Genomic DNA, 27,684 nt, shown 5'->3' on the forward strand with positions numbered 1-27,684 from the left:
CGCTCGCTCTCTCTCCATGTGAAATTCTTCTCCCCTATCCATCCTCCTTCTCTTTTGTGCTATCATCTTCTCCTCTATCACCTTTTTCCTGACTTGTTCATGCCAACATAACTGCACTTTTTTTTCTTTTTGCCTGTTGCCGTTGTTGTAGTTGTTGTTGTTGTTGTAATTTTTCGCATAAATTTACATTAATTTATGCAATGGCTTTGCCATTGTTGTCGTTTTTGTTGTTGTTTTTATCGCATTTTCTGTGTGTGTGCGTTTTCTTTTTTTTTTCGTTTTTATTGAACGTTTTGTGACATTTTACGATTTTCAAAGTGAAAGGTACATATTTGGTAAATTGCCATATATATATGTATATACATCACACATACACACACGTATATAAATATGTTTAAATGGTGGAAATGCGGAGAGCGGGACAAATAAACGAAAATGCCATTTTTAAACTGGTTTTCCGCCACTACGTGTAGTTTATGTACTTGAAAAAGGAGTGCACCCGAAAGAAAAAAAAAAAAACATATAAACAAAACCAAATTGAAACATTTTACAATTAATGGGATAACAACAAAAAGCGTTAACAAAATGTTCAATTAGTTAATCAAAAGTTACATGTTAAAAGCACTTACATTTCAAGTAGTCGGGGTCACCAAATTTAAGTTCAGAAAGATCTGCACATCTTTTAGATTTTGTTGATTCATTTTTCGTTTCAATTTATTGCAAGGGTTTCAATTGATTTATATCTGATTTAATTAAAAGATTTTTAACATCCATAAAAAATTGAGATAATCCAATTTCAAGTGAAATTTTACAGACTATTAAAGCGGTTTGACTAAATCATCCATCTCTTTGCCCCACATTAAGTACACTTTATTGGTATTTTCTTCTCCTCCATTGGAATTTCGACGCCAAGTTGTTAAGCCTCTTGGGATGGATGGATGAATGGATGGCGATAGGGCGAATGGGTGGTGGGTGGTAAGTGGGTGTGGGTATGCTCACATTGTTTTTGCGGCAACTTAATTTTGATTTGTTTGTTTCTCCTTTTCCTTTTCATTCTGTTTTTTATTTTGTACTGTTCTTGCGTCTTTGTGGGTTGTTTTTTTCGGTTGCTGATTTGAAATTATAATGTTTGCAATGATTTTTCTTCACGCCTGCTACTCTTGCCATCCCCCATCCCGCACCGAAACCCCCACCGTCACAATTGAAGTACGAATATGAATAACGAATGAATACGACTGTTATTCAGCGTGTGAGAAATGAAGCTCTCTCTGGCGCCTTTTTCCAGTGTGTGTGGGCGTGTGTGTTCTCCTCGATTCTCTTCATGTTGGCATCATTGACATTCAGTTGGGGTAATTAAATGATTTGCCGAGTTAACCTTTCCACTGCCTCAGTTGGCTTAATTATTAATTATAGTTTTCGTGGCTGGGTTTCAATTAAAGCCAATGCTTCACAATTAATTAAATAAACGTTTAAGTGAAAAAGGTAGGTAAGAGGGTAGGGTAAGGTAGTAATGGGGTACGAGGCAGCATGAATGAGAATTAAATTTCAACTAACTATATGCCATATACATACATAGGTACATGTTCAGGAGCGGAGTGACTTATTACAGATGGAAATTTTGAATAATAACAATGTTCTATTTATCAATATCCTTTTGTGTCACCTTTTGAGACATTTGTTCTTAGTTTCGATTGCAATGTTCAAGTTCTATTGCAAAGTTATCGATAAACCCCTGATAGGGCGCCACCTTTGGGATTCAGGAGCTTGGTAGCTTAGAATGCTATATCTTCTTACCGATCGATAACACTCTCATTACATAGAATGTGGCGCCTTATCAGAAAACTTGTTCGAATCCAAACCTGTGTGTAATGGGCATACAAACATTTTTGTTACTTGGCTCTTAATTGCTTTTGGCTGCAGCCTTAGCAGGAGCATCTTGGCCTTTTGCTTATTTATATAATACATATTGTTATATATGGCTATGTATTATGGCCTACATACATATGTATACATGCACATACATATATTTACTATACATGACATGTTTTATTTAGAGCTTAGCTTCACCCTGTTGTTGTTTTTGTTTTTGTTGGAGGTGTTGGCTTTTTTTCTTTCTTTTTTAATGGCTTTTCTTCAGATTTTGGTTGGTACTTGTTGGTGTTTCGCATTGTAGTATGTACATATAATTAAAATACATTTAACGGTACCTTTTGCCTTAAGACCTTCTAACAATACAAAGGCGAAAAGACGAAAAAGCAGCAGCAGCAGCAGAATGCCAACGACCTATGCAACAAAATTTTTAATAGCTTTTACCTACTCCTCATTCACTTGCTCCTCCTCCTTCGCCTTCGTCCCCATCGATCTAGTCAGCTCGTTTCTTTGCTGACTTTAAAAATATGCATCACCGTTTACAGTGAAAACAATTTATGAAGTCAAATGTCTGCTCTGGCGGCAATTAAATGCACATGTGACCTCGGATCCACCTCCCTCATTTCGCACCCATTTCCCAGCATAAACTATGGCATATCTGTACCATATACATACATATGTACATATATACAGACATAGTGTGTTTGTGTGTATGTGTACCTAGGGAAAAAATAAAGCGAAAAAGACTCAACAGCCAAGGCACCGACACCGACACCGGCAGCTGCTGTTGCTCTCAATGAATAAACTTTGCATGCATTTAATTGCTCTGCAACGGCAAATGGCAAATGCAACTGCAACTGCTGCATTTGCAACTGCTGCAATGACTGCAAATTAAATTTGATTTAAAACAAGCCAAGAGACTTCTCCCAGGCCCTCCAAGTGTATAGTTCAACACTTTGCATACTATTCATATATACATATAAATATATATGTACATACATATATTTCATAATAAATGTAAATAGCCAAATGCGAGAGGTGTTTTCTAAGTTTGGCAACAACAACGAAGAAGAAAGCGAAAGCAGAAGAGAAAGTAAGTGCTTTTAGCACCAAAGTTTCCTTTAGTTTTCTCGTCCACCCTCGATAGGAATAATGTCCCAGAGAAATTGTGTCAAAAGACATTTTGAGGACCTTTGATGCATTTAACATTTAATCAGAGTAATAATTTGTTATTAACCAAAATTTAACGTTCTTTATGTTTTTAAACCATTTAACGCTCTGTTAATCAGTAAATAAACTGCAAAAAGTTGAGACAAAACCGCATTTTAAATTATTCCTTAAACTATTTAATTGCCACTGTGCAATAAAAAGCGAAAAAAAGGAGAGTATAATTCTTTATAATTGTAAAAAAAACTTTCAGAGGTTTTGCCTTTTTAATTCGCAAAGGCAAGAGTATAGATGGAGTATATTAAGTCAGGTGACTGTTAATTAGTATAAGCCCAGTTATAGGCTGAAATAATATTAGACACTGAAAGGGTAACATTATTTTGCCGTTACCAATGATAATCGATTGTTTTGTTGGCTAGCCAAGGGTATCTAAAAGTCGTTTCATTTACGAAACTTCGTTTATTGTGCTGCTCCATTTGATTGCTTGAAAGCTTAATTAAGCCCAATGAGTTTGACTTATTTGTTCATTACAAAATGTACAACGAAAACAGAGAAAAATAAAACCCCAACATACAAAAAATTAAAATGAAAAATAAAGAGAAACAATAATGAATTAAAAAATATACATATATACATATACATATACATACATGCATAGGTATATACATACATACATACATACATGTAACGATAGGCCCAAAACTGTCCACTCATAGCTTGATTGGGGGGGTTAAAATTCAATTAAATGCAATTCCATTTCGCTGCAGGAGCAAAAATTTTTATTGCACATTTCAAAGGATGTGAAGAAAAAAACTGTGACAAACAAAATTGCACAACGCATTTTTCGCCGTTGACAAGTTGATACAGTAAGTAAGTTATTTCTTTTTACTTTTTTTCCGAGAAAACACAACTTTAATTTTTAACTTTGGTGCCCCTTTTATGGCTTTTATGCTTGCCTTGAGAGATAACTTTAAAAGTTACATGATTGGCAAAAAAGAAAAACAAAAAATAAAATCAGAAAAACTTGATTTATGCCATGAAATGAACCTTCAAAGTAATTGGCCCGATACCTTCCTGGGCAAGGTTGTTGTCAGCGGAGTTTATCGGTCTGTCTGACCATCTCTCTGTCTGTCTATCTGTCGCAAGGTAAGTAAATAAATAAATAAACAAAGTGAAGCGAAAACTCAATTGAAATGAAAAAGGGCGAACGAAAAGCAACAAGCAGCAGGGTTCATTAATCAAAAAACGAGATATATAAATTTTAGACCAACACAAGGAAAAAATTAAATTTATCATCTAAGTAACAAATTGAAATTTTATGATTTTCTTTTTGCTTTCTCCTCTTGTCTCTCTTTCTCTTGCCACCATTTCATAATTATCACAAAGGAAAGGCAAAGAAAACCCAGCAGCAACAAAGAAAACCGTGCTTGAGTCTAAGTATTTTCAGACATAAATTTTTCAAAAGATAAAAGCAGGAAAAAAACACGAAAAAAATATATAAAACACAGCCACACACACACACACACACACACACACACATTTGAATTATGTATAAAGTGAAAAGGCATAGAAGAAGTTTATAAACTCTTTAACATGGTTAACAAGGCTTTAAAAAATTTAATATTCAATAGATAAGAGATTACTTGATCAGTATTCTTGACATTTCTTTCTAACCATGGTTTAGATAATATGAGAAATATCTGTTAATGTATATACCCCTTTTGGCAATAGAGTATAGAAAAGGAAATACCGGCAAAATGTAAAGATGGCAGCAAGCGAATTTTTTCTCACACAATTTCATTGCGTGAACTTGGTGACAATTTTGGAAGCTAAAAAGTCATCACGAAAAGGTAAAGGAGAAAAAAAGAGATGTAACAGGAAAGCTGCAGCTGTATGATGCTTGGGGGGAGGGAGAGGGCGAAAGGCGTGGGCAACCGTAAAAATATATAGGTACTCCTACATATATGTATCTAGGTACAGTTTCGCATATTCATGATGTGGTGCATCTAGCCCGTGTAAAAGGTGGGAAAAAGAGATTCTCTCTCTCTCTCGCTGGGATGGGAAATGGACTTTGACGGAGTGCACAGGTATCTGTGGCACAAATCCGGGTTGATTTTGATACCGCTTTAAGTATATATCTAGTCGAATTTTATTTAGTAAAGTGTTATTAGCTGTATCAAGTGTTTATCAAGTGAGTCATTGGTCAAAGTGCATTTTTAGATAATTAACATAATCATTTTATCATTGGACAAACTTCTCTACTCAGGATTAATGTGGTTTATGGTGGATTTTCTAGACAAAGATAAGAAAATATAATTATTTAATTTGACTGATCAAAGCAAAGTTGTTTTTTTGTTTTTGTTTTGTGGATTTATCTAGCGAGTGCAAGGTTATTAAAAGTAATTAAAAATTGAAACTCCTGAGAGTTACAGTAAAAACTCCCTTAAGGGATGTACTCTCTATCCATTAAGATCTTTTCGGATTCGACCCAAGCTGTGTGTTGAAATGGGGTTTCACTGTATATGCATATAAATATATTTAATTGTTTGCCTGCCATTTATCTGTTTATTGTTTAAATTAAAGCTCCAAACTTTTCCACACAGACGAAATCTGTTTTTTTTTTGTTTTTTGGATCATTGTAAATATTTATACACTTAAATGATAAGAAACATGAGTGTGGTTATCTTTATATGTAAGTATATATATATATAGGTACATATATTTGCAGTAATATGTGAAATATGAGCTACTAGTGCATTCTTATAGTCATCAAGAGAGAGAGAGAGAGAGAGAGAAGGGAAGAAAGAGACAAAGACAAGTGAATAAAAGAGTGAAATGTGAGATATGAAGAAGAAAAACCTTTGTTATTGAACGACCCACATACACACATGCAATTTGAGTCCACATACATACATATGTTAGACGTTGCCCTTTTGGCCTAGTAAAAGAAGAAAAAAATACGCCAAGGGGGTAAGGAAGAGATAATAATCGTTGGAAATCTATCTATTGAAGTCAATCTAGTTACTTGCATCTGATTTATGCGTTTTTAGGCGAAAGTACTTCGTCGCATTGCATTACATCGCATCGCAATTCCCTTTTCCACTTCAATTCATCTCGTCGTCTACACTTTATTTACTTCTCAGTTCAGTTTGGCTCGGTTCGGTTCGTTCGGTGGGGGGCGGGACCGATGGAGGGCGGAGAGGCTCCATACTCCATGTGTCATTTTTATCGTCATTCTTGTCCCCCTACTCGTTTTACTTTTCTATCGTCTTCAAGTGCAGCATAAAATTGCCAGCAATCTTCCCTCACTCTCTCTCCCACTCGGCCTTTCGGTGGTTATTTCTTTTCATTTCATTTTTCCATTTTATGACTCAGAAGTACTTTGGCGATGTGATTGAGTAGTCAGTGAGTGGGAGGGAGAAAGAGTGAGTGAGGAGGGGAGTGGGAATATTCCACTCTATATCGAAGTAAGTGCAAGCAAGTTTTATTTGTGTGGCAAAAATGACATGACGCTGGCAAATGGAAAATCGCAATGACAACCAAAAGTGGCAAGCAACAACTTGTCGCACAGATTTGGACACAAAATAGTAAGAGTATATATGTGCGTCCATATATATTTGCCACACAATTCATTGAAAAAGTGAAAATTGCTACAAAATTCCAAAAAACGAGAGAAACATTTACTTGTTTTTTAACATCATTCTTTGTATTTTGTTTTTGCGAGATTCGTTTCTTATTCTCTTGTTTCTCTAACGAAAAATCTTTAGGCAACATCTGAAACAAGTTGCACATTGTTATTATTGTTGCCACTTACCAACAACAACAACAACAACGACTATCGACAACAGAGGTTTGCCTTAGGTTTGGGGGCCTCACGATGCGGTTCGCTTTGGTTCGGTTATGGCCACTTGCAACACACACAAGCACGTACAAAAAATATCTGAAAAATTGATTAAAGTTCTTGCAACGCGCAAGCGGCATCAATTACCTGTTGCGGTTAAAGTCTGAGGTTTTCTGTTTTTGTCAGTAACCGAATTGAATCGAACAAGCGATGAGGCAAGGAGACGTAGGCAAGGCAAGAGGCCAAGTTAAATATGATTACAGCGCTTGGCTTTTAGTTTGAAGCATTTTTTAGTATATGCGATAAAAGAAATATGTGTTTGCCCGTCCTTCTGCCAGTTCGCCTGCCTGTCTATCTGTTTGGTGCTGCTAGGTAGCATGACCGCATGTTGCATGTGGCATAATCAAGAAAAAAATGTCTGTTGTTGCTGTTGATTTCGTGAGACGATGACGACAACACGCATGCTCAACTGTAGCAAGAAGTGTATACATCCATACATTCTTAACCATATATACCCTTTCCCAGTCCAATAGATAGCTCTTTGCATCCTAACCATGGCTTGAAAATAACTCTTCGGAAGCTTGTGAAACGTTTTGTCTTGAAGGAGAAAACGGTTAACTATCATTCGGTTATATAATCATCTTAAACTCTTCCCCCTTCCTTCCATTCCGATATCATTTCCATACAAAAAGTTATGGGACATTTCATAATCTTCATTTTATTGGCTGGCATTTTATATCAGATTGCATTGTCAGGGCATTTGCAATTTCGACATTGAACCGCTGACTTTGTCTGGTGGGGCATTCATTCATTTCGTTGTTGTTGCCTCTCTGTTCCCTTTCTTTTTGATTGATGATATTACATGTGTGCAGAAGAAGATGGTCTCTTCTGTTCACCCCATCCCGAAAACTGAAAAAAAAAATTAAATAAAAACCCGTTGCCCACCTCCCTTGGCCGAGTGCCTGCCATTAACTTGGCTTTGGGCTTACTACCTCTCCGGCTGGCTGGCTGGCTGGCTCATTCGTTTCGTCTATCTGGCTGGGTTCGTTCGTTTGCCTGGCCAAAAGAAAGCGCTTAATTGCTTTTGAATGCCTTTCCGTGAGTTGCATTTGCCGCCAGCAGACAATCCCAAGTCTCTGCGTCAACTTGTTTATAAAGAAAAAAGAGTAAATACATATATGTATATATAAGAAATGTAAAAAAACATTAAGCCAAGCAGCAACAAAAGAAGTTGCGCATGCGCTTTTCTTTTTCCCCTCCTGTCTTTCCCTCTCCGTCTATCCTCTCTATCCGTCTATCTCAGAAAATAAAGAAAAACAAAATTGGAGAGAACCTTAAAACTTAATAACGAGACAAAAGTCAAAGCATAAGGCAGAAGGCAGCACTTGAGACCTTCATTTGCCGTACACAATGAATGCCAAAAGCTTAGACAAATCGACAAAAAGAAGAAAAAAAACCATCGACCGCGAGTAGCAGAATAGGATAGGTGAAAAAAAGAAGAAGAAGACGAATGGAAAAGAAGCAGAATAACCAAGAAGGAGAACAACAAACCAAAGCAACCAGACATACAATTTACTTAGTTGGTTATAATTTATACCCTAACCTACCGACAAGTCTATTGGGTTATTAATTAAGAATGCAACTGATCAAGGCAGAGAATGAGTAAATGATAATTCGTTAAAAGAAAATCCCGTTAAACTAATTTAAATGTGTTAGGAAGTTTAACTTTTTTTAATTAATATCGAAATAAAAACCTAACAAATTTTAGCACTTGATATCGAGCTATTTGATTCTAGCTACACTTACCATGGAGCTTTTCCCAGAAAACAAAATGAGATTTAGTTTTCATATTGTTTTTTTAGCACCACAAACTATCTAAGTAAAGCCTTACACTTTACTTTCTATATAAATGATTGATTCCTCGTATTAATCTGAATGTTTGGTTTCTATTTCTAATGAATTAATTAATTTGTTAAGGATTACATATACAAATCTTAAGGGCATTGTGACGTCTTTACGTATACGTGATATTTTCATTTTTCTTCTATATTTTTTTTTCGCCCCCTTCACATTTCGCAACATTTTCAAGTTGAAGTAGCTGCTGCTGCTGCTGCTGTTGCAGGTTGTATAGTACTTGCCGCTGCTCTCCATCCTCTTTGGTGGCATCTACCCAATAGCTTGGCAACGACAACTCTCAGCTGTAAAAGCATTTGGCTGCATCATTAATGGAGGCTCACAGACAGAGCAGAGACGACGACTCCGCTGTGACTAGTAGGAGAAAAAGTACTACAAGCTAGTAGGCAGAGATCAGGCGGGCGAAGGCATGGGAAGGCCGATAAGGGTGGAGTGAGGAGGGGGCAACCAGAAGAGCGGCAAGTAAATATCAACTCAGTCTCAGTCTGTTTTTGTTGTTGTTGTTGCTGCTGTTGGTTTCGTAAAGATACGATTTTTTTTGTTCGTCTTCTTATTTTCTTATTCAATTCCTGGAATTTAATCAAGGTGCATCTTGAAAAAAAAAAAGAAAAGAAAAACGCCGCTGGCAGCGTTGTTGTTGTTGACGTTGTTCGCCGTCGTCGTCAACAGCTTTGGTAGTAGCATCTACAATCGTTGACTCTGATGTTGTTCCGTTCGTCGTGGCTGCCCAAATAGTTAAAGGGCAAAATAAATAACCGTCTCGTCGCCAACAATCACAACAATAACAACAACAACACCAACAACAACGACAACTTTTGCCTATAATGATGTGCCGATAATGAAAGAGCAAGTTGTTGCCGTTGTTGTCGTTGCCGTTGCCGTTGCCTTTGCTGTGAAATCATTTTGTAGATGCGCGTGATGCGATAATATATTTCCTACACCCAATTTTGGCTAGCGGCATCAGCAGTAGTAGAAGTAGTAGTAGTAGTAGTAGTAAAGTATTACATAGTAGTTGTAGTAGGCAAAGAAATCCAAGAAGTCACCACATGCACACACATACATACATTATGTATTTCTATAGTCAACTAAAGTTGACATATATATTTGTACAAAGTTATACGAAACCCAACACATTGAAAATACACGTATGTATTTACACAAATTAGACTAAACCTCCAATTGAGACTAGGTTGGGTTTGGATTACCAAATGATCAAAACGAAAACCAAAATAGACTATTGAAAGTACTAAAGGCACATACTGAATAAAAAATAGTGATAAAGTAAGCCAAATAGCTTAGCTTTTACCTATCCATACACTTTTTATAAGCCTGTAGCAAAATGAGTCGCAAAGATTCTAATAACCATGGGAAAGGTTTTATTTTTAGAAACAAAAACCTATTCCAATTTTTTTAGACAATACTTTTTTGTAGGCGTTACGAATGCGATTTGATGTACGTCCTGCCAGGATATGATGCCATAGACTTTCACACGGTCTAATGACATGGCCATCTGTTTCATATCTCTCTATATACATACGTACATATAATGCCCATCTATTGTTTTCTCTCTTCCCCCTCTCTTCCCTCTCTCTATCTCTTTTGTTTCGTTTCAACAATTAAGAACTGAGAAACTGAACCAAGAACAACAAAAAAGAAAACTAACAACAAAAAGAAAATACTCTTTTTGTGTTTTTGATTTTTGTATCTGTTGTGTTCTACTGCAACAGCAGCTGCTGGTACTTTGATTTGTTTTTGGGTTTTCTTCGTTCTTACCTGCTGCTGCTGCTGCTGCAAAACTGGTTCCAGAACGTCATAATCATTTCCAACAGCTACAAAAGGCTTCCCCTCCCCCCTCTCTCTTTCCCATTCTTTCCCTTCTCCACAAAATTTTGTAGTTGTTTTTGCCTGTGATTTTTAGTGACTTTGTTCAATTGTTGTACACCTGCTGCAACCAACAGAGACTTCCACATAATTGCTTTGCCTTCATGTGTGTGAGTGTGTGTGTGTGTGTGTAAATGTGAAAAGGCTTTGTGCCTATATTGAAATGATAATTTCATTTTTCAAATTTCAATTTTAAATCCAAACAAGCCGCTCTTAAACATCCCAATGTTCTTATAACTATTGTACAATCCAACTAAAATGTTTAAAAAATAATTAAAAATAACTATATTTATTTGCAGTAACATATTTTAAGACATTTCATTCCAAGTACGTCTGGGATTCAAATTTTTAACAACCTGGTTTGGATATTATTGATGTTAATTATTTAGTCTTTACTTTTTTTGAGTTTCTCGATTGGAGGATGAATACCTGATGAATAAATGGGCCATGGGCTTATTAGATTCGATGGGCCGAAAGTTTATAAAGTTAACAGAAGAAAAACTTCCTATTCGTTTGTTGTTTGTAAGACCAATTTGGCTTTGTTATTGTTGTTGTTGTTGCTTTTTGCCTTGCACTTGAGTCCTGAAATGGCAAAACGTGTCTTTTGTTAAAGTTGATGTAGTTGGGAACCAGCCACTTCCTGTCACGTTTCGACAGTGGGCAACAACAGCAATAACTGTTGACATTGATGACGACAACCGGACAATATAAGCAAAGAGAATACTTATCAAGCATTTTGGAGAATCAACAGGAATCCGTAGATATATTCACGCAAATGACAATTTTTGCCAAATTTTTTGTCACTTTGCCTAATTGACAATTGGTTAAACTGGAAAATGTGGTAAAGCTGTAGTTGGTTAAAAATTCATCTGTTTTTTAATGCCAGACAGAATTCCTGTTACTATTTTTCTCATACACCACCACCACCACGCCCACAGAATGACCGACCGACCGCCCCAGCACCCGCCAGCCCGTAATTTTTTTTTTTATCTTTGACATCTTTTGTCTCATTAACATTTACGCCACACAATCAACAGCAGAAGAAAGGAAGAAAGAGACAGAGTCAATGCGAGAGAAAAAGAAAGAGGGCAAGGGAGAGGTTCAGGGATGTAGAGAGGAGCAACATTTTGTGACTCCATCATGACGCATACCCAGTCAGTCAGTCAGTGGACAGAAGGGAATGGATTTTAGTTGGTCCCTTTTATTGGACAGTGGGGCAAAAGCTAGTTTCAATTTTCAAAAACCTGAGGATTATGTCCTGTTTTTTAATATCTGTAAGATATTAATGCTTTGATCTGAGGGAAATCTTTTCTGTAGAAACTTAATTTTTTTCTTATGAACTTTACTTTACATTACAATTGCCAGTGTGCTTTTTTTTTTTTCTCTCTTGGCATCTACTGTTCTGTCTGTTTTTTTTTTTTTGTTTTTAGCCATTGTCATAGCCAATAGCTATTTTGTTTTTGTTGCCTTGTTTTCAACTTAATTCTTTCGCTGCTGCTGTCGACGTTGCGGCGATTCTTGAGCGCAAATTACAAACTGTTGCATTTTCATCATTTCCTTTTTTTTCCACTGTCCCTGTGCCCTTCTGGCCCCTGCATACACTATTCATTTCATTTGCATACACTCCCCGAGAAAAAGTGCCAAAAAGGAGTATAACGAAATTAGTCCAGAGTTGCTTTTAGTTCAAGTCAAAACAAAGCAGAAAGACGAGGTGGTTATCTATTCAATAAAATATTGGCCAAAATCCAAAAAGGGTAGAGTATACCAAATGCGTCATAAAGGAAAGTTGGGCCTCGTTCTTTATTCTCTCGGTTTTTTTTTTTATTTTGTTGCCTTTTTGCTGTTTGTAATGGGTTGGTTGCATTTGTTTGACAAGAACCCCACGTAGAGCATGACTGACGATGACAAGGGGAATGTGGCGAGGGAGGATAGAGGAAATTTGGACAGGGTGACCATCACTGGTTGCAAAACTCAAAATGATATGAACAACAAGAGCAAAAAAAAAAAAGGGACAGAGCAAAAGATTCACTCGACCGTGGATTTACATCCAGAGGGTAAACACAACAAGAAAAAAAGAAGAGACTACATTTCGATTTACACACTTCATATATGCGTATATGCAAATATATGTACTATATACAGATCTTATTCAACCGAAAAGTAAATAAAAATCGAAACTGTAAACTGTTCAATTGGCCACTTTAATACGAAATTTAATTATTATTAATTGGAGACAATATTCTTACTTTTGAGTTGCAATTAAATGAGCGATTATCACGATCATAGTTTTTTTTAGAATAGTTTGTTTACCTATTCCTATTTCAAAAAGGAAAACAAAGAAAAACCTAGTTTCCAGTTGTTTCTAGAATAGGTCTAACAAGTGTGATAGATTTACCAACTTTGACTTGACTTGACTCTTGTGTCTTTCATTCTTTAGTAAGCGAATTGAAAGATCAAATGGCAAATGCATATATTTAATTTAAAACTTTTATTTTTATTAAATTTTTGCATTTTTATTGTGGTTTGGCAAATGGAAAATTTGCATTCGTGCATATTCAATTGGGACAGACACACACACACACACACAATCACACACACAAATGAAAATATCCTACTGATTGCTTGTCAATTGTCGATGGCTAAATAAAAATATGTGTGTGTGTGTGCCAACAAAAAAAGTCAATCCAACTCCATTTGCATGGATCCGAGTGTGTGTGTGGGGGGGATGGGGGGTGTGAGTAGATGATGTTCAGCTACACCGTGTTTCTACTCTTTCGTTTTTTGCTTTTGTCACCCAAATGTACATGCCACAGTGCCTATCGCCTGTCGACTGTGCCTGTAGGCACCATTTGGCATGAAATTTTGTTTGTGTGGCTTTTGTTCGCCACCTCTCCTGACCATCTCCCTGCGCGCTGTTGCCCTCACCTCCTCTCTACTTTGTGAGACATTGTCTCCTCTGATAAACCTCAATAAAGTTAGTTGTCGACTTTGGTGTCACACTCTCGCGGTAAGTGCAACACAAAACAAAACAAAAAACGAGCATACCAATCACACCTGAAAAAAAAAACAAACCTATGACGAAGTTCTCATACACTATGATCAGAATCTAATCCAAACTGAAGAATCTTATGGCTTAAAGATGGTTTTGGTCTTGAAGAAGATTTTAAGATCAAAATTTATATAATTCTAGAGTTTTTGAGCAGTCTTCTGGGCAAATATATCTTAAGACAAGCATCGATTCAATTCAAAGGCTAAGTCATCAGTTGCCACATAAGGTATATACCCACCATTATCCTTTTGGCGAGAAAATGTTGCTTTTAACTTTTTTCTTCTCCTGTCTTGTTGTGCGTCAGAGGCACAACAAACCAATGCCATAGTGAGTTTGACGCGCATTTCCCGTGTCCCCCCTTTTTTTATTTTTGGATCCTATCTCTGGTTTTGTCAAAGTGTTGTGGAAATTCCATCTACCTTTTTTGTTACATTTTTATGATCCACTTTTCTTTTTGCATATGTTTTCTTTTTTGTATATGACGTCAATGCAGCAAACTGGCTGCTGCTGTTCTCTGGTTGCTCTCTGGACTAACTTCACGCACAACAGCAAAAACAACAATAACAAAAAGTAGCTTTAATTAAAATGACAGCAAAAACAAAACACAAAAACAAAAAACGGGAAAAAAAGTTGCAAAAAGAAAAACTATAAACTATCGCCCAGCCAATTGTTGTTGTTGTTGTTGGTCTTGTGTGGAGTTGTTCGATGTGTGGTGCAAAAATGTTTCCGCTCGTTATTGTTGCAAGTTGTTGCGAATTTGTTGTTATTTTTGTTTCGGTTTTGCTGTTGCCATTTCTTTTGTTTTTTTCTATTTTGTTTTGCATATCCCATTACAGTTTCCGTTTCTAGTGTTGTACTGCGGTTCCAAATACACACACACACACACACAACTCTTTTTCTCCTCTTCATCTCTAGGTAAAACTCTACTACTACCTAGCATAGCAAACACTTTGTGTCTGTGTGTGTGGCAGGGGGCAAGGGCATGGCAGAAAAAGGAGAACAAGTCAGCAAAATCAGCCAGTTGCCAGCTGTTGCAACATACAATTGCACTTGTTTTGGTTTTGGATTACAAAACAGCCTTTAGATTGTTTACCCTACACTGAAAAAAACATGTAACCATCTATGTAAATTGATTGAGCAAATGTAAACTGAATGAAGCATACGAACATTTTCATTCTATGTACATAGAGAGATATAAACTATCTACAGCGATCTGTCGGATTTTTATAAAATTATTTTTGGCCCTCTTTGCCTATTTAAGATTCTTCAGAATATATTAAATTTTATTGTATTTAAGTCATATAATTCTGATCCATATATGTAAGTGGTTTACTGATTGCTGATTTTATGATTCTTCTCTTTATAGATATACACAAAGAACTCGTTGTCCCTCAGGCCTCAAAAACGGAAGGAAGCAAGGAAGGAAAGAAAAAGAGGGACTTGATAGAATCGACTGCTGCCAACTGCAATTGCCGGGCGCAACGGAAAGCTGTCTTATTGTCTCTTTTTGCCATTTTTCGGGGGCAACATTTTAATTGAAAAAGTTTTGTGGCAAACGCAGGGCAAATATGACTGTCAAATTGGCCAAACTATTTGGTAGTGGCAACAACGGAGCTGTTGTGGGCGGATCAACTGGCATGGGCACAGCTGGTGGTGGTGGAGGAAGTGGCGTTGGAACGGGCGGAAAATCTGTCAGTAATCAAATGGAAAACCATGCTTGCGCCATGGATAATAATAAGAATCAAGAGGGAATGCCACCACCGTTGCCGCCACCAAATGAGAACATGCAAAAATTTCATTATAAATATTATGATCATGGCATCTATGGGCATGCGTATATGTGCCAAGATCAGGATATGGATCATGATCAGGATGAGGATGACTACGATACGGCCTTGCAACGTAATCATCCGTACAATAATTCACAGCGTCCATTGCTGGGCGATAGACGTCCGGCTGTCCATCATAATCTCACGCTAATTAAAATGCAAAAACCCCTGCCACCCGTGACACCGCCTCGCCCAAGTCACAGTCACGGGAACAGTGCAGCCTACATATCACCATATGTGCAGCAACAGAAGCGCGACAGTGCCAAAGGTCTGCATGGTTTCAATGACTTTGATGCCCTGTCCCAGGAATATAATCGGCATTTGCAAAGTCCACACATTGGCTATCCATATGGTAGTCCACCGTCTCCAACAAACACCAGCACGCACCACCACCAACACCCACAACAACAACAGCAGCAATCATCGGACTTTTGTTTCGATCATCGCCAGCTGCCACCGCCACCACCATCTTCATCATCGACATCATCCAATTGTAGTTATGGCCATGCCGCCATGGTGGCCGCATCCAGCTCTTCAAGCTCATCGTTTCCCTCACGTTTCGAAGATGATTTCTGCAAGAGGAACAATTCAGAGACATCAGGCTGCAATTTGATTGGAACAAGTGGAGGCGGCGGCGGCAATGGCGCCAATGGCCCCTTTATCTTTGGCATCTCGCATGTGGTGGGACAGTCTAGAGATTATGGCTGCACTGTGATAGATTCTTCGGCAACATCTCCAGCACGTCAAGTGCTTCATCACAATGATACGGTAAGTGTGTTTGTGGGTCCTGGAGTCCTGAAACCTACAAGCTTTTCGATCCGTTTCGAATATTCGACAAAACGAATCTCAAGGCTTTTCCCAGGTTAGCCACCATCACCCATTTTGATATCACTTTTATTTCGTATAATCTCCCTTTTTAATAAGTTAATACTTTCAAATGTAACCATTAAGGAAAGGTCATTGCTGCAGGACAACGCAGATAGCCTTGGATAAATATACGGTGTTTTTTGATAATCATCTTTTGTGTTGCTAAATCCTCTTCTGAAATCATGAGAATTTCACAGCATGCAAACCACTTGACCAGTAACTTTAACAATCGATTCCTGTTCCTTTATGAGCGGATTGGCTAGAATGGAATAGAATGAAATGGCGTAGGTAGGATGAGGATAAGTTCGGGTCTGGGTTGGAATGGAATGGTATGATATTTAGACAATGGTGAGAAAGAAGATTTTACCGTTGGCTGTGCTGCTGCTTTCAACATTTTCATTGCACTGTGTCTGTCCGTTCGTCTCTGTCTCCCTCTCTTTTTCTCGCCCTCTATTCTGCCCTCTGTCTGCCTATTTTGGATAATGGTCATGCCAAGGCAAGGCAAGGAAGAGTAGGAGGAAATGAAGGCGACGTAAGTAGAAGCATCTTCTTTTCTCGTTTTCCTGCTCCAATGCGACCTAATGCCACCTCATGGTGCCGGCTCCCTCAGGTCGTAGTCGTCGACGTCGTCGAAGGCAAAGGCAAACAAACAACTGCTGATGGACACGAGACAGCAGAAGCAGCAGCATAGGGATGAATGAAGCAGGAGTCAAAGTAGATGGGGGCAAAGAAGAAAAAAAGAAGAAAAAGCATATCCCTCCCTACCTCCCATCCTTCCTTCTCTCTGTCCTCTTGCAACAAAAGGCTGTCAGGGCCTGGCCAGAAGTTGGTTGAAGCTTTTCATTTCAACCGGAGATGGTAAAGGCGACGACGGCAACTTGACTGCAATAATAACAACAGCAACACCACGAGAGAGACAAGACAAGACAGTGAGAAAGGGAAAGAGAGAGACACACACACAGGGTGCTTCAGTTTTATTTCTCTCAATACGAAAGCAAATTAAAATGTTGCAGCAAATTGAAATGCGCCCCATACAAAATGCCAAATGAGATTAACCAAAAAGGAGAAAAAAAAAAGAAAAACAACAAAATTCGTAAATTAATAATAAACTTTCAGCCAAAGACAATTTTATAACAACCTTCTACTACCTTGAGCTAGGTAGAACTGGTTCTCAATTCGTTTCTAGATTCTCAGTTATTATGTGGCGAAAAATCTATTAGGTTTTGAGGTCACAATGCGAATTTACAGTTTTGTCTGTCAATTCAAAGTTGTTTGATTAACAAATCGTTTGGATATTTACTTAAACTGTGGACAATTTTCATATCTTTCAGAGTACTCTTTAAACTTTGAAGGGTATTTAGAAACTCTTTAAGTGTAGCTGAATTTAAATTTTTATTAAATGTTATAAATGTTTCATTTTTTTGTTGGGATTTTTTTTCTTCATTACTGTTGTAATGACACTTTCCTTTTTATTTTTTTGTTGCTTTTGCTATCTTGCAAGCAAGCCAACCAATTCATTTGTTAATCCTTCCACTTTTGGCCTTGTGCCCATGTAATTATCCAAGAGATTGCAGCCAACACCCACCACCCCCAATATCTTGACTACCTGGTTGCAGAGAGAATACCATTTGCCAGAGAAAATTTAAGCCAAACTGTCTACGTCGTCGCTCGAACACAAAAAGTTGCGCCCGGCAATTAACCAACTTAAGTATAATTAAGAAATTCTTTTTTTAACTGTTCGTTTTGGTTTTGCTTTTCTTTTATCTTCTGTTCTGTTCTGCTCTGTTCTGTTGTTGCTTTTTCTTTATCTTTTTACTAATTTTATTTTGGTTATGTTCTGTTTCTTCTTCTTTCTTTTGCGGCTTTCTGTTGCACATTTTGTGCAATTGCGGTTTCCTCTTTTTTTGGCATACTCGCGGTGTGTCTGTCTGTGTATGTGTGTGTGTGTGTGTGTGTATGAGGCGTTAAAACACTTCATTAGCGTAATTTGCATTTTTAAGTTTCTTCTCTTACCATCAATTGGCTAATTACTTTTTAAGGCTAAAGCTGCCAGTTACCAGAGACACTGTGACTAAGGCTGAAAAACTGTGTGTGTGTGTGTGTGGGAGAGAGACAAATACAGGAAATGCTTAATAAGCGGGCAAAAAAAATAATTGTATATATACTTTAATAGACTCTTTAATTATTACACAAATGCTCATTGAGTTTGCAATAACAAAACAAAAGCAAAAACTACTAAATAAAAATAGAATTGTAATTGAAGACGTTCACAATTGATTTGGTTTTGGTTGAATTTGGTTTATTTTCAACTCAAGTTTCAGTTGCTCCCATTTTATGTATGAATTTGCTTGCCGCAACCTTGTAAAGAACCACATTTAGACATAGAGACAGACGGCCAATCAGACAGACAAACAGGGTAAGAGAGACAGATCAACAGAGTGATAGAGAGAAAAACCTCACTCTCGCCATCTATGGACATTACACTACATATTAGATTTCCAACACTGTGCTTGAAACTCGAGGGAATATGAAATTTTTGCTTAATGATTGACTTGATAGGTTCTATATCAAATTATATTCTTAAGTCCAAGGATATACCTAAAATATGCACTCATTTAATTACTTTTAGTCAATTTATAGGATGATCATTTCTTTTCCTTGGCTATTATATTTAGCTTATATTTCAGAGGTTTGATTGTCGTTTCAGCTAAGATATTAGATAAAATTGATATGCTTTTGTCACACTGTAAAAGTTTCCGAGGTGTGTGCTTATTTATAGACAACAAATCGAATAGCATTAAATGATTATGACCTAAATTAGCAACAAAAACCTCTGAGAATTCACTATGAAATCGAGTATCAAGTGCAGCTCAAAATGCAAATGTCTGAGCGAAAAGGTTATTAAATTAGTTTTACTCCACTAACCGAGGTCAAATGTTGAACTGTGTGTCTGTGTTTGTGGAAGATATATTACTTAAAAATATTGAACACTGTTATTATTTTTTTTTCTTCTTTTTTTGCAGCTGCATTTGCAGTTGTTGGGTAATTGAAATGTATTTCAGGCTGTTGTTATGTTTTTGTTGCCGTTGTCGTGGGTCCGCGTCAAAGTGTCTGTGACCGCGAGAGCATACAATAACAACAACAACAACAACAAGGAAGAAAAACCAGACAAACCAAGCTGACGGTCTGGCAAACTGAATATGCGGCGGCGGCGGCGACCATTTGGCTGACCAAACCTAACCTAACCTAACCGAAACCGAAGCCAAAGCCAAAAACCTACCAAGCTGGTTTTTCCTTTAGTGTTACTCCACTTAATGCTTTTTGCAGTTGTTGTTTTTGTTGCTTTGCTAATAAAATTTACACCAAGTGAATGTCGCCCATCACCTCCCGCGCTAACCCCTGTACAATGATGTTGTCGCCGCCTCTGCCTCCTTCAACATAATTTGATTAAAAAAGTTTTTATTTCCAAAACTGACTTTAGTGTTTTTTTTTTCTCTTTTTCCGGTTTTTCTCCTTCTTTTTTTCTATTTTCTTTCTATGATTATTTTATATACTCGAAGTCGAAGTCGAGGATAAGTAGCTACACAGAGAGTAAAGAAAGTTGCTGTCATCAGTTGTTGTTGTTGTTGTTGTTCTTGCTGCTGCTGTTGTCAGTTATTGGTACTCAGATCAACTTGAAGTTGATTAACTGGCAATAAGACGGCTATAGAGACCAAAAGACACAAAGAGACAGCGAGAATGAAGGCAGGCAAAAGAAAAAGTTGAGTAGAAATTGCACTTGATTCTCGTTAATATCAATCATAATTTTCTTTCTGTTAACTTGAGTGGATATTGTATTTGATTTTAAAATTGAATTTCTCAAGTATTTCATACACACGATTACAAAAAGGAAATTCTTTATGAAAATGTGTGTTCAAAATGGTTTGATTCTTGCAGAGGCAAAGTTTCCTCTTAATCGGCCATTGAATTAATGAACTTCTTATAAGAAGATAATTAAAAAGATTTTCTATCATTCAAATGAAGGATACGACCCCTTAAAAGCTATGTATTTCAATTTGGTATCTAAGTAAGCTTTCTTCTTCTTTCACTTGTCACTTGAACATGCAGAAAGGATTGCAGAGGGAAACTGCATCTGCCTCCGAGTCACATCCGAGCAAATCCCAATGATTCCAGCCAGTTGCAGGTTGCTGCCTGTGTGTGTGAGTGTGTCATAATTAAAAATTCAGTAAACTTACCGTATATCAGAAGGGACTATAATGATGATGACAGGGGCACCCATGTGCATTTGTTTGTAGAAGACACCATGATCCCCCCGCCGCATACCCATGACATTTGCCATCTTTAGTCACCTCGTTAGACTATTCTATGTGTGCATATGTATAACATAAGCTTGCCTAGTGCCGCTTAGTGATTTCGTCTGACGATGACGACCCCAATTTGGCACTTAATGGCACACAGTAAAAGCCGTTGCCGTAGCAGCATCAGTATGAGCCACTTGCGGCGGCAGGAGACAGCAGCAGAAGGCAACAGAAATGACAGAGCTGAAATGACACTTGCAGCAAAACAAGCTGAAGTTAAAGTATGTTACACGAAAACGTAACGATTGATAAAAAGGAAAACAACCTGTCCAAAAGACGGAATATAATTAAATGGAAAAACTTCACAAGTAATGATACCCTGTGCCACCTTAATTCAGACTAATACAGGGTATTGTGTTTTCTAAGCTTACTGAATTGCTTTTTCGTTTTAAATGATTCATTTGGTTTTTAGGAAAAGGAAAATATATAATTTAAGCAATTAGTTATGACATTGTTTTATATAGATCATATCTTTATTATGTGGTTGTTTGTCTTGTAATCAAAGGAATTTAATTGGTTATGTATACATATACATATATACATATATGCTTTAGGTTGGGCCGAATCTTTTGACAATGACATTTTCGATGCGACTTCAATTAAAATGCCGCAATAAACAAATCAGTATTTCTCATTATAATCTTTTATTGTTATTGCTGTTGTTGCTATCCCTCATTGTCTGCCATTTGGTTGATTGGTGTGTGTGTGTGTGTGTGTGTCTGTGTGTGTTTTCGAAGGGGGTGCGGCATGTGGCAGAGGGTTGGCTTGCACATTCAATGGATTTTGTGGCTATTGATTGAAATTGACCAATTCACTGTGGTGGCCCCTAATGCAGTAGCAACAACAAAAACAATAGCCACAAAAATTTAACAATTGCATTTTGTTGGCCGACAAATCGTGAGAGAAGAGAAAACAGAAGCAATGAAATTTCAAGGCCTACTTTTAGGCTGACCCACAACACAAAATAAATCAATTTGGTTTAATTGTAGCGTATTCTCTTGCAAATTTCTGGCGATTTTTAGTTAAACAAACTTTAGGGGCTCCATAACAAGCCCCATAACTGTCCTGTCATTTCATCTCATATTTGATTTTCACACAATTGCCTTAAATTAGGCAATGTTGAAATCGTAAAGCAGTATGATTAAATATCAATTTTGATTTTGTTTTCGTTCCGTTTAAAGAGACAAGAGAATAGCTCATGAAATGAGTAAAGTTAATGTTTAACTATTTTACCACAAAACTGAAACATTCTTATCAAGATAATTATTATTATCATTTTGCTGGCCAATCATTCATATTCTCTCTCTCTCGCTCTCTATTTCTCTATGTATGTGTGTGTATGTTTTGGGTATGTCAATATGAATTACAAGCATAATTAGTTATTTTCCATTTGACTGTGCACATGTGTATTTTCTGTGTATGTGTATCTATCTGGTGAATACTTATGTATGTGTGTGTGTGTGTGTGTGTGTCAGAAATTTGGATGAATTCTCATAACCACAAAATGCCGTTGTGCAAATTGTAAATTGCTGTGGTGAGCAAGCTTCAATTCAAATGTATCTAATAACAAAAAAATTACAGAACTTTGATTGAAACATTTTATTATTATTTTTTGCGTTCAAAACTTAAATCAAAACAAAACCAAAAAAAAAAAAAAAAAAACAGAATTATGCAAATCCAAACATTTAAATGAATTAACGTCAATTTCAAGAATTCTCGATTGAAACTTCCCAAATGCGTAAACCATTTCAATTTACAAATAGTCGCTTACAAATTAACTAATGCATTTTAAAGTTAATTTCTCTACATGAATTTGAAACATTCGTATGTATTAGCAAATAAATTCAAATTGTTTTCTGTGTATGTGTGTGTGTGTGTGTTTAAAACTCAATTAAGTGTCGCCATAATTTTGCAAGGCTTTTAAATTTCTCACACACTCACACAATAGAAAGAAATGAAACATTGAAACTGTTTAACATGGCGTATACGCAACATACATATATTGTTGTGAATGAGGGGGAGACAGGGCCACGACCCAAAAACTCGAATTTATGGCCAGCCCAGCCAACAACATGACAAGACGAAAAAAAAAATAAAAATCCATAAATGATAATTTCATCAATTTCAATTTCATTTGACAGGCAGAAGGCAGCAAAAGCAGCAGCTGTTGGTGGCGGCGGCGGTAACAAATATTCATATACCTTTATATATATATTTAACAAAATTATTGGCACGCCTACAACTCCCATGCCCCATGCCCCATGCCTCATGCCTACTGCCTACTCTCTGTTGTCTAAAACCAAGTCACATGTGTGTCAAAAAAGAAAAAAAAAACAACCAACAACCAAACAGAGGCAAAACTTTGGGGATGGTGCCATTTTTTTTTTGCGGTCCACCCTGGCGATTTATTCAATTGCCTTAAAGTGAAAAAAGATATACATACATCAAGGGGCTGGGGGGTTGGGTTTATTTTCTCTGTTTATGACGAATTTCCCATACCCTACATATGGTGGTGCTTCAATAAAGAGAACAATTAACAATTTTGCATTAGATTTGGACTTGGACAATAATTTACCCGTTGCCAATAGATCCTGGATGAAATTTATTTCCGAAATATCCTCTTAAATAAAATGCATATCCCCATTTTCTTTACTTTAATAGAACAAAACTTTACGATTGCACAATGTGTATACATATGTATGTACATATGTGTGTGTAGATTAAGCTTACAATTCATGCGTCTGTCAACATGTTGCACAGCGAAAATGTTGCCAGGTTTACGGCTGCCTCTCAATTTCTTCATTTTTGATTCCTTCTCGATTTATATTTCCTTTATAACAAAGTTGGATACCAGTTTTTTTTTTTTTTTTGTTTATTTTCTTTTGATTTACATATATGGCAAACTTTTAATGGCATACAGTAACAATAAAAAAAAGGAACCACAAAATGTTGAAATAAGCAAAAGATGAAAAAGGATGAGGGGATTGGCTTTTTGGGAACGGAGGATGATGATGAGGTGAATGTCAAAGTTTAAATATATGAAAGTTGCGATGGGTGGAGAATTTCGGCACTTGGAACTTTTTACAATGCCCACCGTCAACATACATACATACATGTGTACATATGAGTGAAATTTTCAAAAAGAAATTAATAAAAACTTTAAAAAAAATAAGACGAATTTTTGAATCAACTTGGGTATACATAAAAAATCTATACTTCTCTTAAGAAAAGCTGGGGAGAAAAATATATAACTTTAAAACTTTACTAAAATGGTTTCCAGCTTATATCATTGTCTCTATATATATAGCTAATTCCTAGCAGATCCAACTGCAAGTCAATCTATTTGAGAATTAAGTAAATATTTCAGAGCTGTTTACATTGAAATGTTTGTATTCATTGAATTAGACAAAAATAATTTGTTATAACTTGAAAGCGCATAAATGTATGCTATAGTAATAACCTCTATCTCTGCTCTCATTGTTTTGAGATTAATTTTCGAATGTTTTATTTGAATTTTTTGCTTTATTTTGTGTTTGTTTTAAGCCAGCTTTGATTTGTTTAGCTTGCATGAATAAGATACGAAAAACAGTAAAAGGGAAAGAGAGAGAGAGTGAACAAATACAATGATGCCAAAGTCCATATGGTTTAACTTTAATACCAAAGACTAACAAGCACTTACATTTTCACAGGTTAAACTTAAAAAAATGCTTTGATTTATATTGGTTTCTGAGCAAAACTGAAGAGCATTTCTCTGAATGCATCTTGAAAAGGATGTCTTCCTCTCTCTCTCTGTTTCTCTGCACTCTTTACCTATGTTTCATAAGCCTTCTCTATGTAAGAAATGAAGTTTTATTTTAAGGGGAAACTTGCAATATTTTTTGTACAATTATTTGAAAAAACTTTTATTTCGTTTCGTTGGCGTTTTCTTTTACTTTTCCTCGTATTTTCTCATGAGCATTGCAAGCAAGGCAGTCAAGGGTTAAGGGTTTTCATCTTTCCAAAAATTTTATAAGTACCATAAGTCGAATTTTTTTATGGCCCAAAGCGAATGAAATTATTAAAAAGTTGCATATTTACGATGTTGACCAGAAGCCGACAGTTAGACCAAAAGACACAGAGAGAGAAAGAGAGAGAGAGAGAGAGAGAAAGTAGGAGAAAGAGAGCCAAAAAGTTTCTCTGGCTACGTTTGACATCGACTTTTTGGGATCTTTCATCGTCCAAGGGCTTATTTAGTTTAAGACTACTCCCTTCTCACTCTCGTTCTCTCTCTTTTTTATATTTTTTGTTCACTACTTCACTCAGTCTTTTGCACACTCACACACACACACACACACACACGATGCGGAAAGAAAGTTTCCCTTTTGGCCAAACAAAGTTTGGGGGACAAGCAACGAGATGTGATGCCAACAAAAACTTGACTTTGACTTTCGTTTTATGCGCGGCAAAATATATATCCATCCCATAGCCAGTTAGAAGAAAAGGCGGCGACGTTTTAATTTAATTTGTGATAAGGCTCCAGGAGATGAGGCACAGCAGAAGCAGCACCAGGAAGACGAGCAAGTTTCCACACTCTCACACTCTCTCTCTCTCTTACTCTTACTCTTACTCTTCCTTACTTTAACGGAATGTTATGTTTAAGTAATATATATATATTTTTTCTCCATTCTTTTTCATAACTTTTTTAGTTCATAAGAAAAAGAGAAAGAGAAGGAGAGCGGGAGGAAGTGTGCAAAAGAGAGTGCAAAACGATGAAAATTAAATTATTTTTAGACCAATAAAGTTGATTATATAAACTTGATGCCATAAAGTTAACTGATATTAATAGTTATATGTCGCAAGCTGAACATCAAAAGCAAAATCACAAGGGAAAACTTGCACTTGTTCATTTCAAAAATACACTGTAAACAATAATTTTACACTTGAAATATCCTTTGGCAAAAAAGAACTCACAAATTTTCCACCATTGGTAGAAATGTTTGCATAACTTTAAATCGCTTGCAGAATATTTAAATTCCCAATGAATCGGAAGCCATCTTTCCCCCGAAAGTAGGCAATACAATATTTAAAATTGCATTCTTCAACATCAAGATTAAATACAAGCAATTAAACTTCTGTCCTGTTCTATCTCTATTACTCATTCCCTTTCTGTTAAAGTCAATTATGCAATTGATTTAGCAAAAGAAGCAACTTCAAATTTTTGGCAAATCGAGGTGTGTATATGTATGCGTGTGTCTGTGTGTGTGTGTGTTTGCCTAATGCATTTGCTCTGCACCACTGGCAAAATGATTTATGTATCAAAATCGAATCAATCCTTTGTACAATTGCCAATTACATTGAGTGTGGGACAGACACAGAGAGAAAGAGAAAGAGAGGCAAGGTAAGAAGAGCCATGAAGAATGATAGGGTATACAGGTTTTGGTTGGGTGGGTGGTAGAGTGTGGTTGAGGGTGGTGAAACAACTAGTGGTGCGGAAACATATTTGCTGCTGCTGCTGCTGGTTCATGCTATCTAAATCAATATCTAAATTGCCAAGCATTTTGTCGTTGCTGTTTGCTACTTGAAAGGTTCCTCGTCGATTCATCGATAAAGTCGCTTTGCCTTCTCTCTTGCCCTCACGCCCCGCTTGTTTCACTTAGTGCGATAAAAATCACTAACAGAGGCGTGGCCTTCATGAAAAAGGAAAACGAAAAACAAGAATTAACAAGCAAAAAAGAAAAAGGGATCGAAGAAAAAAAAAAAAAAGAGAGAAAACTCAACCATAATAAAGAAAGCCTTTAAGTTGTTTATTTATTTTATTTTTGTTTTTTACAAAATGTTAAAAAGAAAGATGAAAAAGAAGTTAAGGTACAACAATTAGCCTTAGTTAGTCTTTGATATTAAATGAGTTGGATGCCCGTATGGTAATCGCATAATTAATTAATCCAGAAAGCTAAAATGAAGTTTGACTTTTTGACAACAAATGTATTGTAATTCTTTTCCTTTTTGTTTTCTTTCACCATCTTCAATTTATCTGTCTGTCTGTTTTGCTCCGTTCGTGTCGTTTTGCTACCATTTTGTGGTTTTTGTGAAATTGCAGCTGTCGCTTAGATTTTTCTTTTTTTTTTCATAGCCAATTGCTGCTTGTCTGCGTTTCCTCTTGCTATCACTATCTCTCTCTCTCTCTCTCGTTTTCCAGCCTTGACTAATTTATATGTGCATATTAAATTAGTCGTGGCTATGGAACAACAGGCAAAAGTGTCGCGCACTTGGCATTAGTTCACACTTTCTGTTTTCATCCCCGAAACATTCTTTGGTGTTTGGTGTTACTTTTGCAATCTGTTGGCTTTCATTATTTAATTGACACTCTACATGGCGTATACGCAATAAATACATATGTGCCATACATATGAAGGCCATCAAGTTGGGCACCAAAAAGTACATCCACTATGATACATTCTGAATACATCTTAAAGCTTAAGAACGAACAGCATTTTGGAGTAAGTGAATGCCCCACGTTGGGCGCCAATCAATGGTAGATAGCTTGCTGATTGAAGAGCTTTTCACATCGTTCGCTTTTTGCAATTTGCAATTTGTCATTCACATTCATTAATAGATCACTCGGGTTTTTTTCTTTCTTTTACTTTATTTTGCAGTATCCTCTCTCAGAGGATTTGGATGAGTGAATACGAATTAGCCAACTTTTATTTATATATTTTTCTTTTTCTCTCTCCCTCTTCTCTTTTTATTTTTCCTTCAGCAACAGTCGCTGAGCGATACAAGTGCGGACAGTAGCAGTGGCAAAGGTGCAAAGTTTTTATTGCGAAAACGTAAATCGAAGAAGACACAAACAGCATCAGCAGCAACTACAGGACCTGCAACAGCATCAACCAAGGAAGAACGCAAAGGTGCGATAAAATGAATGAGCGTGAG

At 36.6% G+C, this 27,684-nt stretch overlaps 1 protein-coding gene across 3 annotated transcripts in view; it reads left to right on the forward strand.

Moving 5' to 3' along the window:
- RhoU overlaps positions 1 to 27,684 on the forward strand; it is a 51,916-nt gene that overhangs the window by 14,531 nt on the left and 9,701 nt on the right. For 2 of the 3 annotated variants that reach the window (XM_068300666.1, XM_068300675.1), the window contains 2 exons: positions 15,088 to 16,318; positions 27,512 to 27,659. In XM_068300666.1, coding sequence (XP_068156767.1) covers positions 15,290 to 16,318; positions 27,512 to 27,659 — 1,177 coding nt within the window. In that variant the 5' untranslated portion in view covers positions 15,088 to 15,289. The remainder of the gene's footprint in view (positions 1 to 15,087; positions 16,319 to 27,511; positions 27,660 to 27,684) is intronic. The other variant, XM_068300683.1, reaches the window with a different exon arrangement.

The sequence above is a fragment of the Drosophila tropicalis genome, unplaced genomic scaffold (assembly GCF_018151085.1).
Source record: "Drosophila tropicalis isolate 14030-0801.00 unplaced genomic scaffold, ASM1815108v1 contig_158, whole genome shotgun sequence".
In the NCBI taxonomy this organism is placed as follows: domain Eukaryota; kingdom Metazoa; phylum Arthropoda; class Insecta; order Diptera; family Drosophilidae; genus Drosophila; species Drosophila tropicalis.